General features: G+C 40.5%; 1 protein-coding gene across 1 annotated transcript in view; it reads left to right on the top strand.

Moving 5' to 3' along the window:
- The first annotated feature begins 1425 nt into the window (after nucleotides 1–1425).
- The window catches only part of sema4bb (sema domain, immunoglobulin domain (Ig), transmembrane domain (TM) and short cytoplasmic domain, (semaphorin) 4Bb), a 53334-nt gene continuing 38151 nt past the window's right edge, over nucleotides 1426–16608 (top strand). The window contains exons 1-2 of the mRNA XM_086273517.1: nucleotides 1426–1590; nucleotides 14968–15407. Coding sequence (XP_086129643.1) covers nucleotides 15287–15407 — 121 coding nt within the window. The 5' untranslated portion in view covers nucleotides 1426–1590; nucleotides 14968–15286. The remainder of the gene's footprint in view (nucleotides 1591–14967; nucleotides 15408–16608) is intronic.

The following is a 16608-nucleotide window of genomic DNA, read 5'->3' as shown; positions in this document are numbered from 1 at the left end:
TGTGCGTCTATCAGAAACCATACGATAGAAAGAGACATCTGTACAGCCAAAAAGCAAAAGAGAGACAGACAGAAAGCCAAAGAGAAAATGGGCTTGTATCAGTGATTCAACCCTCGCTTGCAGTTATTCCTCTGTGTGTGAGTGTGTGTGTGTGTCTGCTTATGCTGAGGGGTCACTGGCCTCTCCTTTATCTGTGGCACAGTCACGCAAAACCAGTCAGAGATTGACAACATTTGGAGGATAAAGTGTCAGGACTGTGTCGTGCTGAGCTATCGGATGCAGCCTGGAGCACTCTCCATCACATTTCTTTGTGTTAACACTCAAGAAATCTGACAAATTCTCACATAGCCACATGTCACTGAAAGCAAGGCACTGGAGACTAATTATTAATGTTATCTTCCTCCCTACGGGCATGAATGGTGGTGGTGTGCTGTGCATGAGTTTAATTTATGTCCCTGCTCCTTAGCGATCATTTTGATTGGATGTCCTGTGTGCAGCAGAAGGGACAAACACGCTGTCTGTTGTTTTAGAGCCTTAGAGGAAAATTTGATGAGTGGAGTCCAAGGTTCTTTTTACCCCTTTCTTGCTGCAAAAAGAGATTACATGAATGGCTGAGTCTTGTTGTGCTCAGGTCTTTGCCTTTGTACATAATCCCCTGTAATTCTCTTTGTGGCGGACCCTCTCAGTTGTCACTCATTGTTTGATGGCTTCAGGGTTGCCCTGAGAAGAGAAACGCTGATACCCAACACAGCAGAGCAGGAAAACTTTCTTTCCACAAAGACATCTGTAACGGAGGTTCTTCTCTCTTCCATTTCTCTTAAGCCTTATAGTAGAAAATAAATTCAATATACTTTTATTTAGACGTGAGCCATAGCTCAATTTTCAGTTCCTCCAAAGTGTTAATCAAGTGGTCCACCCCCCATTCAGTTCATACACTACCTTGGTTTTTGTTTTGTTTTTGCTGGGAATTTTGTAATTATTCCTTTTTTAACTCCACGGATGTTTTGATGGTTTGGACTTGCCTTTAAGTCCTTATGTCATGTCTCACTCCAAAAATATCTTAATACCGGTACTTACAATATGTGTATATACAATATACATTAAACTGTCGATAGAACATTTTCCGCGTTTGGCAACGAATAATCCAGCTCTTTATAGTAAGATTTTGTTGCATTACACGTAAATATTAATTTTTTCCCGTAGTAATAGTAAACTACATGATCGCGGGGGCGGCTGTAACGCCTCTGACATCTTTCTCCCTTTGTTTCACCGGAGGTGATCGCACATGTGTGCTGCAGACTCCTGCTGAGCACTCAATGGTTGCAGGCAGTGTGCGTGTGCTGTGGGAGGAGCTAAAGTTTGGATGCATGAAAGCGACCAGCCTTTAGTTTGTAGTAGAGGAGGCTCGTCTTCACACGCACTGAGGATGGACTTCGCCTCACGGACGAGTTAATGGACTCAATAACCTACGCGTTAAAGCGCACTTTACTGCGGATTTAGAAGATACATCGATCCATTTTTCGACAGTTGTTCCGGTGACCGTGAAGATTTCAGCTGTAACCGAGGTCTTTACACTGCAGCTCGTGGATGGTAAGGTCTTTTTGTGCCTTCCTCGTACTTTTTGTTGCCTGTCTCCACTTTAAACACCTTTAAGGAAAAGAAATGAGAGGCAGGGGGTAACAGTTTTTTAATGTTTTATTAGAGGAAAAAAATCTTTGCGGACATTTGTGGTCCGGGACACAAGTGTGAATTTTAATTGTTTAGTTTAAGTAGTTTATTGTAAGATGGGGTCCTTAAAGGCAACTGGGATTTTTAATGTAATGGTGTAGGTTACTGTTGCATTTTAATTATTATTGTTATTATTATTTCTGTCGCTTTAAAAATTAGTTTGCATGTTTTTCTACTTGGAGTTTACATTTTTTGTTGCTCATCACGGTGCTGATTCATGCCCTGCACATTTTCCCTGTTCATTCCTAAAGAGAATGCTCCAAATATTAATTACTTTTGATTTAAAAAAAATAGAATTCTCTGCATTGCAGCTTTAGAAAGGGGTTTTTCGGATTGTTGTAAAAGAAGTATGTTGTATGTAGGTGTGGAGAGAGCCGCTGGACTTGGCCTCTTGTGTTTTCTGTCGCACATGTGGGTAAACAGCTGCTATTTCCATTTAACCCAATAAAACAACGAACCAGAAACCGTTCTGATGACCTGATTCTGCTTTGTTTTCACCAAACATCGGGCGAAAAGTGTTGCTTCTAAGTCTCGATCAGTCACTCATTTCTGTAAATACCACGTGGAGTCGTTTTGGAGTAGATTCTGTCCGGTTTTACACTTGCTTAATGACACCTTTCCTGTTATTCTCTTCCAAATAGCCACCTCCTCTTATCTCCTTTGGCATGTTGGAGACTGTGTTGACATACCTCCTGTATCACTTTGCATTTCTATGAACCAGACACCGTTTGACCGCAGATAAAGCATCCCATTTCCTCTGTTTTTGGTAGGGATTTCTTAGAAAAGGCGTTTTTTTTTTTTTTTTAAATTTATCCTGAACTGCTGGATCAGATCTGGTGGTTATGATGCATGTGAGAGCAAACGACTTTCAGAGTTTAGATATTACTGATATGATTTACCAGAGTAAGACTGTAAATGACCAGTGGAGCAGTTTTCCCTTCAGGGCTGTGCTGTTCTTCGTCTCTGTGTGATATTGTATCAAGAGCTAACACTGATGGGCTCTAGCGTTTATACTGTAAACAAACTGAAGAAACGTTCCCTCTAGGAGCACATGCAGCAGCATCATAATGTGTGCTTCCCATCTTATCCTCTGTGTCTTACTCTGAAACGCATAGACACTCATGCATAAGCAGACCCCCACCCACACGTTTAAACAATCAAAACACACACACACACTCTCCACCCAGCACTCCACCCACTATAACAACTTCAGAGGAATGGTCAGCATGTGGAGAGGTTGTGGTAAACGAGTGGGAGGGCAAGTGGAGACCCAGGAGAGGAGACACTCTGTTGCTTTTAACCCTCAGAAGGTTAGTGATGTTCCATATCATGACTAGAGGGATTCGATTTGTTCAGGGCAAACTGATGGGAACTTGCGTGTTGAGAGGCCCCAGATGTGGGAACACAGTCATTTTGCTGGGCCGAAGCCAGATCGCACCCAGCGACAGGGCAGACGTTAAGCCAGCCATTGCTGCCTTTTCATCAGCCCAGTTAAGTTTGTGCAGAAGACAGAAAAGAGTTTCTCTGTCCTAAACATAAATTTGTTTAATGTGCATGGTTTGCTTTGCTGATGTTTTGCCACGTAAACATTTGGCAGTAACAGCACCTCCCTTTGAGGAATTTGTGAGAATTCTTTCAGTGTTAATGCTACACAAACTGTGAAAAGTCACACTGTGCTTTTGCACATTGGTGATAAGTTCACATTTCTTTTTAATGGTTCACATTTGCATTCACTAAAACTTGGCTCTAGACCTTTTTGCTGACTTTATCGCTGTGTCCTTGCATAGCTTCGCCTGCCATTTGCAAGGCCATTCATATTCAGTGTGACCTGCAGGTCGTGTAGAAAGGCTGGCCAGGCCCTGCAGGGGTATTCAATGTTGGGTCAAAAGAAGACTATGAATGCAGGTGACACTTCTGAGGCTTTTTCTGATGAGCCAGAAATTCTTCAGCACATTGGATTTTCTTCATTTATTGCTGCTTTATACTCTGGCATTGCTTTCATAAACAAATCTGGTTTTGATGGTAAAAACATGTGTTCTATCTGCATTTCACTAATTCAAGTCAGACTGCTGTCATGCCTGTTCATCTATCACATGGAGCTGGAGAATTAAAGAGATTTGTACCACTACTGACAAATGCTTCAGGTACTTGCTTAAGTCTCATGGCATTTATTATATTTGGTGTTTTTCCACTGTTTATCTTGAAGATCAAACATAGCAGACAGTGCGAATGAAGCCTCTTGAGGTCGATATAGTCCTGTAACATTTCCGTAGCAAGTCTTTGATAATTCTGTAGATGTAATCCAAGTTTGTGCTCACGCTTCTGTTATAAAACTGAGCAGTTGCAGACCCCTGTTGAACTCTGTTTGGGGGCAGAATTGCAAAAACATGTTGGATAATACATGTCGAGCTACTCAGGTTTATTTTGAAGGACGGTTTATACCACTTGGCTGCATCTGTCTGACAAGTTCATCAGAAGTGCTCTCTGACTTCCACGAGGGTTTAACTAAGGTAGCTGTCTTTGAATGGAAACATGTTATGTAACGTGGAGCTCTCCTCCAGAGACAAATGAACGTCTTCTGCATTTTTCTTCTCTTATTTTGAAAGAAGTGTGGAGAAAAATATAAACAGTGACTTTGTAATGGAAAACAGACTTACGATGTGCCTGGAATGCTGAGATCCAGTATTTATTTATATAGTAAATTACCAGAGACCCATATTATTAGGTTATTTAAACCTCGCCTTTTCCTAAATAATGAAAAAGTGCTGTGCACTCAATAAGGAAGAAAACTCCTTTATGTGAGGACCTTTATGACCGGTATTGGTAGGTGTAAAGTGGCACAATAGGAGGAGGGGAATTGTACCATTTTGTTTTGTTTTTCTTTGTATAAGCTGTTTTTGTTTTATTTCCCGTGTTTGGATTCTTGCTTCTTTTTTTCCCCCTCACAGGAAACTGGCACGGTTTGCCATGGTTTTCAGGGTTTTCCATGAGGTCATAGCACCTGATACCAAATACTTTTTTTCAGTACCTGCTCCCCCGGTGTTCCAAGTGATCCAAACAGGTACTAAAATGTGGCGTCTTCGGTCTGCATGCCACCGATTGACTGGTCAGTAGCATCATTCCATGAGTCATGAGAGCGTCTTGTTCACAAAAGTTAAAACCGCCATTTTTGAAACCCAGCAACGACACATGCTTACTGCTTGCTATATCGATATACTCCAGTAGGAAATGGACCCCCTTCGTGGAACAGAAAGCCAAGGTTAACCATGAAGTTATCAGGATAACAGAAGATCCTTCTGTTGTGTACAGGCCTCTTGTTTCAACAGGTGGTGGTTACACACAAACACATACAGCAGTGCAGCAAAGGCAGTAAACATGGAGGAGCATAAAGAAACATCAACTAATGTAAACAGTGCTGGATTTAAAATATGTGCAGTATTTCTCAGATTAATGTTTCCAAACAGAAAGAAAATCTGACATGCTTTTTGTACCATAATGGGCAGAATTTGGCAGATGGTGCTCAATAAATTCACTTTAAGTGAAAAGTTAAACAAATTGGCCTACTAGTTCTTTTATGATTATAAACGTTATCTTAATGTGCTGTACAGGGCTTTGCTGTTGTTAAATTAAGATATTCAGGAGTTTTAATTTTGTTTTGAGTGGTATTAAATGGCGTTATAATGATCATTATTATTGTAGTAGTAGCCTTGTGAAAGGCAGAGGGAGGTTGTTGCAGTAAGTCCAATGACTAAATTGAGGCTAAAGAAAATATTAATGATGTCAGGATTTTATTTATTTTTTTCCCAGGCCTTCACTCCCCAGCCAAGCAATTTTTGTACACTCTTTAATTAAGAATTGATTTTGCCATTTTGTTAGCAGTCTTTTAGATCGTTTCCAATTATTTCCCTATAAATGATTATTGAACTCCAAATGCATTATGATATCATTCCCTTATTTGTTCCAAGTCTCCACTATTATCAGTAGGACCGTTGCCCAGAGGGACAGAACTGTTGACCTTTTACTTCCTTTATTGGCTACAACTGCTGGCAAAGACAAAGACAGAGCTCACGCCTGACGGTAAACAAAGCAGTACTGCTTCGGTTGTTCTTTTTGAAGTCCAGATGTTTGCTGAGAGTCAACAGCCAACTGCCTTGAAGCGGCCAACCTGACAAATGACTCGGACAAACTGTGTCATGTTTCCGCTTGGAATGAGTAATGAGAACAGTTTTGTGGTCAAGCCTTTTGGTCACGGTCATCGAAGTTCTTACCTGAGCACGCTGAAGTGAGTTTGGGTCTGACGAGGTGAAGTGGAGCCTGAAACAGAATATAGTCATCTGATATGCTTTTAAATCCTATTGCTCTGCTTGTCAAATCATGTAAGGAAATGAGTCCTCACATCGGTTTAACTACGGGGATTAATCGTGCACCGCACTCCCCCACCACCACTTTGACGTGTAAGTCATGAGATGAATAGCCCAGTATGGATAGCCAATCCTTTGGATTTGATGGTGTAATTAGCAGATGAACTGTGATGCTAATACAGCATGGTCCAGACCTCAGAAAGGCCTCTGTTGTGCAATTGCATGACTCTAAACTTTCAACTCTCCTTTGTGACACCACAGAGTTTGTTCACAGTCTTGCCTGACATCGTCATCGACCCAGCAGATGAATAAGATGCTGTGGTCCGTCGTGGCCATGGGCAACTTTCACAGCACCAGTGTGCCTCACATATCTGGGCTGCAAAATCAGAGGGAGGCCACAGGCACTGGAAAACAATTGAAAGGATTTTTCCCCTCACTGCTAATGTTTTCGGACAATCATTAAACTTGGTTCTGTCAACTAAGCAGTCAAGAGCCCCAAGCAAGTAGGAACGTAAAATTCTTTCTCTGTTTTTGTGGTTCAGTCTTCCAGGCCACACTGTTAGTCTGTAATCGTGAGGATTTCCTGATTAATCAGCACACCATATTAGTCTAAATGGGTCATTAGGGTAAAGTGTGGTGAGCTTTTCAACACAGAAGCACACAGTAAACACTTTGTAGTTTAGTGGACTGAAGGGGGAAAATTGCTATTCAATTTTTATCATCATAAGAGCTCCATGTCTCCAAATTTTTCTGTAGTTTCTGTATTGGGACTGTGTCAAGAGAGAGAAATTATGCCTCCTATCACACTGCGCTCTGACTGACGCACGGCTCATTACTGACGCTTTGCAAGTTTTTCAAGAACTGATCTCCCACCGTTCCCCGTCAAGCTTGAATAATTTCAGGGAAGGGCACGTCTGTATCAGAGGGAATAAGGTGACCCTTACTCTCCTTTAAGCACTTATCTCCTCTGCCAGTTCTGCTTCACTCACTCGTTTGAAATGATAATTGCCACTTCCTGCATGGCAAAGCTGAGCAGTATGTACACTAATGTAAAAAGGGGGTTTGAATATTCCTCAGAGCCAATTCTAGCTTTGGATCAGACTTGAAACGTTGTCACATCATGGTGTAATTTCAACACTTTGTGGCTGTAGCATGTTGGAATAAATGTCACAGAAAGACAATTCCAGTAAGTAGCCTCATAGATGCCCCTCAGGGATGTAAAATCACTGGGTTCCTGCATTTCAATGAATGCCTTTGACTCTGACGCACAGACGTGATGGGATCATGGAAACGGAGCACGTACTGTAGTTAAACAATTAGCACACATCTCGCTGGTAGCTTAAGGTCATGCAAAGCCAATTAAGGCACATTCAGTACTCAGCCTGGTACCTGATTAACATATGAGAAGGAGGTGTGGCACATAGAACTGGATGAACTGCTGAGTGCATGTATAAGATTCAAACGAACACCAACCAATCATGTTACACTGGAACACTGCTTCAGTTCTCTGGTAGCTGTTACTACTTTAAAACAACCTGTTTAGGGACATTTTACTGTGGGGAATACATCAGGCATGGTTGCGTCGCTTGACTTCTGGAGTTCTTTACATACACTAAAGACAAAGCTTGCAGTTTCACCAGATGCATCCAAAAAAGCAGGTTTCTGCTCTGCATCGCTTTAAAAAAAAGTTTTGTTTTGTGTTTGCTATTGGTAGACCAGGTGCTTCACATCTGAAATGCTCTTAGGTAGGTTGAAGCTGTGCAGAGCGTGGAGCAAAACTAAAGATGAAAAACACACCAAAAGATCTTTTAAGTGCCTGGATGCTGACCTGGAGCCTCTTGCAGGTTTTCTGTGGTTTCTTATGCCATGAGATTGGTAGTCGGGGGAGACCTTCATGGACAACACTTATGTTGAGCCATCCTGCTGAAACTAGATCAGATTGGTATCTAGCAAGGAAGCCAGGTAAATGCCTCCAAGCATTTCCTTTGTATGCGGGGTGGAGCACAGTGGGGGAAGCGGATACAATCGGGGACTGTTGCAACAATGTTTAAATGGTTAACATGACATGAATATCAAGACTCGATGGTTTTAAAGTTGTTCCTGGTTAGATTCTTTTACAAATAACCGGCGATCTATACATGCCTTCTTGGTCATAAACTGTCAGATACATTGGTACTACTCTTTACCTCGAACAAGAGATGTCTGTCATAAATGCTTACTAGTCTTATTAATGCTGTCATTTATAATTTATTATGGGTAGGATTTTGCTGAACTCATTGCCTCTGTGTGTTAATTGTCAAAGCAGATTAAAAAATTGTGGACATTTGGATTTATCGGAGAAGTAGTATATTGCGCTTTCAGTAAGTCCGCTTTGTGTCTGCTACGCTGAAAAGGAGCTTTGATCTAAATTCATTTCTATGCAGTGGCAGTTTGAACCATGAGTGAGTGAGTATTTGGGGGTTTATTGAAAGTGACTGGGTTATGAACTGAAGACCAGGACTTGCTGTTTGGTCACAGGCAAATTTTCTTCACAGCGAATGCCTAATTTGCTTAGTTTTTCCAGTAATTTTATCATTTGAAAGTCATTAAAAATCCTTTTGTATCTGAATCCAGAAGGGAGATACCACAGCAGGATGCATTACAGCCAGTCATCAACACAAAGATGATTCTGTGAATAATTAATAACTCATGCAGGGAAAAGTCATCTTCCTTGTATCAGTCTGGGATCACACATATGAATAAGTAATTGAGTACTTAATTGAGTTTCAGTTCTCAGAGAGTTCCACATTAGTGTCTGATGATTCCCAGTACAGGGCACAGGTAGTGGATTACAGCTCACAAGTCAGTATTGCTTCTTAGATTTCCCTCTTCTTTGCTTTTTCAAACTTTGTGTTTGTATCAAACTGCTTGGTCTGAAATCTGTGAAGCAATTTTTCGAGATGGATGTCGACCATTTGTGGATATTTGCATAAAGAAAATGGAAAAAGTTATAGTAAATGAACAGGTCCTGATAAGCAGTCATATCTGATTTTTGAACCGTTTGTACAAATTTGGCTCTTTCAGAGGAAGTTTGCCTTTAGGCACCAGGATTCCCAGTTCACAGCTGCTCCATATTAAAGACCAAAACGTTGGAGCATGCATAAAGGTTTTCATTTCATTCCAGGTTAAAATCTCTTCTGTGTGCAGACACCGAGGTCTCCATTTGGTTTCAGAGCCAAGAAAAAAATTCACATTACCTGCAGGGTAGAAATGATATTGGAGAGGCAGTAGAACATTTTGTGTTCATGTTTTTCTTTTTCTCTTTTATCTTCTGTTGAATAAATAAGTGAAAGCAGAGAGGAAGCCTGCTTATTGATGGCCTTCATTGATGCACTTTTGTATTTATATTTTATTACTTTATGCTTTTGAGAATATTTACTTTCAGTCCACTTTCAATTCCCTGATCTAGAGGAAGTTCCTTTCAAGAAGCAAAGACAAAAATATTTTGATGGAAAAATGTTTTTTTTCTTTGTCTTTTTTTTTTTTTTTTTTTTCAAAGCCTGCATTGTTGAGTTATGAGGAGGTTGTCCATATATAAACCACTCAAAGGCTTCTGAGAGAGGATATCCTGAAGATTTCTCTGATAGAAGTAGCTAGGAAAGAAAGAAGCCAATTTAGCACTACTGTAGAGGCACTCAAGATTTTAGCCAAATTTGAGTGTGGACTTCCTGTTTTTAAAAGTCCACCTCGTTTGAGTATGTTATCAGCATGGTGATGATCAGAACCCTTTTTGAGATGGGTTGAATTTGCGTAGGATAATACGCTTGTCTCTCTTTTTTCTTTTTGTTTTTAATAAAAAGTAATTGTAGCTTAAGAGTGATATCTACATGCGAGTTTGCAATTAATGACATCATCGCAGTTGTCTACACATCTCTGTTGTCTGACATCTTTATCCCTGAGCTCCCTCATCCAGACATGCTGACTCATGCTTAACCGTCATGTAAACTCACAGAGTCACTGTGATGATGAATTCACTATGTGCTCTGCCAGCTTAGCAAACAATTGGTGCTGTCTCAACTGCTGCACGGGGTGCTTATGGTTTATTTTTAACCCAGTCGTGATTTATTTAGCGCACTCCCTTCTTGGTGTGGGAGAAGTCTGCTCACCTGAAAGTTTTCCTTCTACTACCCACAGTCCCATTCCCTGGTGGACAGAGTAAGCGTTAACGTTTCACCTAATGTTCCTGCAAAGTACAGCATGCAATGTTTTACCTCACGGATATTTGAAAAGTAGTTCACCTTTTACCCCTGATTCATTAAGATTCAGAAAGGTTAAAGTTAGTTTAACCTATTAACTATTTATCTGATGACGTGTTCTTTAAAAACAAAGTAAATATTGCCGGTATGTCTAGCAAGGTGGGTTGAAAAAAATGATTTGGAGTCCATGCCATTGATTTGGGTGGGGAAAAAAATGTACCTCCCTCAGCGATCTTGATTTTTGCAATAATTATGCATTGCGCACCCAAGAAAGCAGGCTGCTAGTCTGAGTTATGATGACAGACATAGTAAGGAGTCTCTGCCTTGTCAGTCGCCTACTGAGGCCTTCTTTGCCGAAGATGATAGCTCCACAAATCTTTTGTAAATAGTAATTTAAACCCAAGAGGCCACATTAAACATTAACGTTAACATTTATTTGATTTAAACATTGCTGTCCTTTTTTGTTACTGGAAGAAGTCATTACATCATTTTGGATACAGTTCCCCAAAGTCACCCTTAAATCTGGCCTGACGGACACAGATAAGATTTGATGGCAACTTGTGCAATTAAAAATGCTTTTCTAGTTCCCTTTCACTTAGATGTGCTCATGATACTGTTAATGGATTGGACCGCAGCCTAATCTACCCTCATGTCAAACTCAGTCATACTGCTCTCATCACAAGGTCCTGCCTGGCTGCTGATTATCTCCATAAGTGCCTCATTTTGTGCCAAAGACCAAATGTGAGACAAGTCACTTTGCAGAGAAGAGTTATTGAGAATTTGTAGCCTAGCACAAAGCCCAGTCTTTTTATCAAAAGCTAGCCAAATGGTTAGCATTCATGCTGCTACCTTTCCAATGAACTCGACATGACCTGACGGAGTGTATCGCCCAATGTGTCTTTCACATCCTTTTGCCATATGAACAGATGCAGGAATTAATAGGGAGCCTCGAGGGAGGTTCAGAAGGTTAATGAATCTGTAGCTTTAAGCAATATGGCACCAGATTCACCCTTCACAGATACAAGGAGCAGCAGACCCTCGCCTGCATGAGCAGATGGGTCCAGTGGCATTGAGTATAGTTGCTCACTTTTACTGTAGCAGCTCTGGTTGAATAGAATTCTAATTCTATAAATCCTATAATTGTTACCTCTAATTAGATCACTTTCTTTGGTCGAGCACTTGCTGTCAAATATGATTTAATGCTTATTAATATTTAGTACTTTTTTTCCTTCAGACCCTTGTTGCATTGCTTTTGAGATTGGATTAGGACACTGCATGAGTACTTTGACTAAAATGCATTTACGTATGATGGGGTCTTTTTAAAATCTGAAAGAAAAGAGGATGAATGCAGTATTACATCAGTTTACTTGGCCTTCGTGCCCTTGTTAAGGCTGAACAGATCTGCCTGAGGCCTGCAAAGTGTCCATCTAGTGCTCCTCAGGCACCGGGCCCAGTTATATGAACATTTATGAGTCATCATGTGTCTTGGATTCCCCAGATACCTTGTTTCCTATTCAGGTGCATGGGCCTCTTGCTATTGGCATAGTTTTGTCAAAAAAGACAAAACAAACTTTTTTCTCTTTTTTTTGAGGCCAATATTTCTGTAAGGAGGCAGATGAGTAAACTGTAAGTAAATGTGTTTTTGTTTTAGTTTTTTGGCTTAATTCTTTGGTAGAAGTCACGACTAGGTGTGCATGTGATAGGTCTGAATGTTTTTGCTGTAATTAAGCAAACACGATTGTGTAAAATGTTTTCTGAACCAATTAAATTGGAACCAAATTACTCATGACTGAAATTTTGGTGAAATTTTTGGTGGGCATCAGCTACATTTTTGAGGTGGTAAAAGGTCAATTTAAGTGTGTTGAGATATTTCTTCATGCATTACTGCCCTAAAGAGTTTGATGAATTAGGAAGCTTTTAAGCCGAGTGGCAGGAAACACTTCTAACAGCACGCCTCTCTTTTCATTAAAATTTAAAACACTTGCAGTTACATAAGGATGTGCCCTGGGAACATGGAGGCTTGAGGTGTGCAAGAGATGCTGGGCAGCCAAGCTTGTTGTCCCAGCAGGCATGAGAGGGACCACCGGAGGCAAAAGGAAATGTTAGAGTACCGTGGGTGGATGTTTCAGCCCACAGTGACTCAGCTAGCTTCAGTGGAGCAGCAAGAACCACAGCAGGCCTGGCAGTGAAGTGAAGAGTGACACAGACCTATTAGTTGGATGCTGCAGACCCCGGGGAGGGGAGACCAGGGTGTGACACTGAGATACAGATGTATTCAAGTCAGCTCCCCACTCTTCAGACTGGGCAGGTAGCAGAGTATGTTAAAAAGTATTATTCAGGCTGCTCAAAAGTTTAAAATGGTACTTTCCAGCTGGGCCCTACCTCCGCAGATGCCCAGGAGCTACTTATTGTCCCACGCTCATCTTGGTCTGCTGTATTTATTGGCTGTCATAAATATTTGCATGAGGTCTTCAGGGAGTTCCTTCAATGATGCGAGAGACGCCATGTGCTCTGCAGTGTTTACTTTCTAAACCTAACCACCTCTGTGGGTTCTTCAGGGAGGCATCTAGCACTGCCGGGCAATAAGGAGTAGGGAGTTATATCAAACACGAGGGCTTTACTGAGCTCACTGAACGGAGGCATCTGTACTCCGGTCAGGATATTGGTGAATTCATAAGAATCAAGTAATAGTTTGCACTCTGGTTTAGGTCTGAAAACACTGGCAAATATATGATCTACAGCTGTTTTGGGTGCACAACAGGCATGTGGTATTGCTGTAAGGAGTCAGTAAGGCCATCACTTGGACCAAGATTGAAATATATTGCAAGCGTGCATACCCCACCTCAGACAGGGTTGTAATACCTTTGGTGATCCCCTGGACTTTCAACTCGCATCATCACTGGGTCAAAATTTTTAGAAAAGATCATTTGTTTCGGCCATAGCGCTTCTATTTTTGTGTTAATTTGAAATTGCAGTATACTGCGTACAAAACTGGTTATTTTGATTTAACAAGTTAAACCAAACAGGAGTCACTGAATGTGCTTTATAATTTAATACCTCTTTAATACTTCTCCAGGCTTACAAAAACAGTCTAGGCTCTTAGTTTTGTTTTTTGTTTTTTTCACAGCTCTTTTTGATTCAGTATCTGTTCTCTCATGACATTGCTTTTGGTGAAAGAAATGCTTTGTTATCAGTGAAAAAACTCATAAAAAGGTGCCACCTGTGTTCAGTTTCAAATGGTAAACAAGCAAAGTGTCAACTAGATAGTAAACTGAGAGAGAGCTTAAAAGCCATCTTCCTCAGGTTTTGTTGGAGACCAACATGAAGGTGCTAATCACAAATATCCTTTCTTCTACGCAGGTTGGCGTCCACATTCTGGACAGGTGGCTTCGGATGGTTAAGTGTTAGTTTTGTCTGACGCAGCTATTGTAAAGCTGCTCATTTCCTGCTTTAAAGTATTGCACTGGTCATTTACTTAATTTCTACCTTGCTCATATACAATTTTATTTCACAGGAAAAGAGGGGCTTTTTTTCTCGTGGCTACAGCTCCGATTCATCATAACCTCTTTGAACCAGCAGGCAGTAATTAATAAAAATAGACCATGACTGTAATAGACCACTGTTTCTGTCACTGGCTAGCAAAGGCAGAAATGTGTCAACACCTAGTTGCAATAAACGTGACCTCAAAGAAAACATAATGCATCTTCATATTTGAAGGTTTGGGCTCGTGTCAACAATTTGTGTTTTCCTCAAACAAGCAAAAATAAATTATGACAGGTTTGATAGCTGTTGATGTTGTTTCAAAAAACTCAGAGGGTTGAAACAAATGGGCTGGTGCTTACTTTAAGTGCTTTTCAATAAAACTGACAGCCCACTAAACACAAAAATACCAGTATAGATTTACATAACATGCTTCTGATCTGTATACTCACACAAAGCAAATAAAAGCTGTTCATTGCACCTTCTTGTGACAAATTACCGGGTTGTCTTGGGAGTCACTGTTCTTTTATTTCCCCACATAGCCACAAAATTGGAGCCAGACTCCCGTATTATCTTCTAGGGGGATCTCTCACCGATTTGTTGACAGCATAATTAAATACAGAGATTAAAAAAAATGTAGTAGGCGTTTCGTCTTTCAAACAGCAAATTGGATATTCACTTAGGCTTAAGTTTGTGAAACCCTTCAAGCTACCAGATGATGAGTATTTTCATTTTAGCTGGTTAGAGCGCTGAATGATCTGTTTTGCTGAGTTTTCTTTGTGGTGGGAAAATAACTAAAACAAAAGGTTGTTTGTTCACTATTGAAAGCTGAGGGGCAGATGGATGTGGAAGGTCATTTTTGGGTGATGCCGTTGTTGCTGGCAAAACTAATGAACACTCCTCTCAAATAACAGCTGTTTGAATTAAAATCCACAGCATCCTCTAGATTCTAGAGGATGCTGTGGATTTTAATTCTAGAGTCTAGAATGAGCCGCTGCTTGAATGTATTAGTCCTTTTGCGTTTGTAGTTTATGGTTATAGCGTCAGAAGCTGGATAAGGATCTGTTATTCCAGCTTGTGTTTCATCTTTTTTTTTTCTTTTTTTTTTTAAACTGTTGTCGGAACGCACATAAAGAAAAAACTTCTCTCTCTCCTTTCCACAGATCCAAGATGACTTTAACTAAGTGGAGTCTGGTTGGAGCTTAGCACTGATCAACCGCAGAGCACTATGAGAAGATGAAATCCAGCAGCCTTTAATCCAGAAAGGATTCCCCTTCTCTAGACTAAGAGGCTACAAACTGTATGTAAAGACCACTGGGAATACAAGACTCGAATCAAGGACACAATCCACCCCCCTCTGACTTGCAGGAAGATGGGAGTGAGAAAATAACCCTCTGTGGCATCAATAGGAGTTTAATGTGTTCCAAGGAATCTTAAAACAAACCTTGTACATCCGTGTTCATCTTAGACAAGCAGGCAACCATGTGGACATTAACTGGGACTGTCCACTGTCTTCCTGCTGCTGCACTGCTATTGGCTAGCTTTCTCCAGTCAGTGATCGCCACTGAGGAAGATGTCATACCTCGAATCAGTTTCCCATACAGTAAGTGTAATTTGTTTTCACTGATGACCAGTTGTGGCTTAACATTGTGGCTGTGAGTGAGTTTTGGCATTATTTCTCCAAAATCTACAGGTCTGTGCATATCACCGTAATGGTTTCCTTTTTTTACATCCTTTCATAAAGAAAACTACAACAACCAAATGTAAAGAGAAATTTTTAATATTACATGCAAATGACCCTGTCTTAAAAGCCTTTTTCTTAGAATGCTTAAAGTGGAAAAATGAAATGCAAATGCTACAACAATAAAGTATAAATATAATATTGCTTGTCTCGGTTTGCAGATCAAGCAAATAAAACATGAACAGAATTAAATAGAGGACTCGTTTCAGCACTGTGAACTCAGAGCAGTGCTTCTTTTTTTTTTTTTCTTTTTTACTTGCTCCTACTTCATTACTGAGGTTTTATTATCCTCATTTTCAGCTCTATATTTTTATGCTTGTACTTCAGTAGGGTAGCTATGCATGATTCAATTCAAATTAACCCTGATTTATCTTATTCTGGGGGCTTGGTACAGCTTCTCAATTTTAGTTTACTTCAGCTTTTTTCTAATTGCACCTCTGAAAGAACAGGTGAGTGTTGCTTCTGTGTGCGTGTGCATGTGCGTGTGTGAGATATCGTTTATTATTTGTATTTGTTAATATGTTTGTCTGAAACAGTCTCTCTTGTAAATAGGATATTGAGTAATTTTATGACAGGGTGTCTTAGCTGCTTTCAACAGGATATCAGAAGATGAGACACTGTTGTTGCAAAGGGATTGATATGGACAGCAACAATGTTTTAAACAATCATCATTTGTTACTAAGGGGCCCAAAGTGTGCCAGGATAAAGTCCTCCACACTATTACACAACTACCAACAACCTGAACCACTGATACGAGTTGGGACAGATTCATGCTTGTTTTTGTTTTTTTTGTTTTTTTTTAATACCAATTTTTGACCCTACCATCCGAATGTTGCAACAGAAATCGAGACTCATCGGATGAGGTGATGTTTTTCTGATGTTGGTGAGCACATGTGAATTATAGCCTTAGTTTCCTGTTCTTAGCTGACAGAAGTGGCACCCTGTGTTGGCTTCTGCTGCTTCAAGGTTCAATGTATTCAACGATGCTCTACTGCATGTTTTGGTTGTAAAAAGCCATTGCTTGAGTTACTGTGGCCTTCCTGTCAGCTGGAATCGGGCCTTT

This window comes from Aulonocara sp. 'chitande type north' Nkhata Bay, linkage group LG1 (assembly GCF_057382095.1).
Source record: "Aulonocara sp. 'chitande type north' Nkhata Bay isolate Kocher_YH1m ecotype deep benthic linkage group LG1, A_spYH_male_GT1.1, whole genome shotgun sequence".
Classification (NCBI taxonomy): Eukaryota; Metazoa; Chordata; class Actinopteri; order Cichliformes; family Cichlidae; genus Aulonocara; species Aulonocara sp. 'chitande type north' Nkhata Bay.
This window is presented reverse-complemented; position numbering and strand designations above follow the sequence as displayed.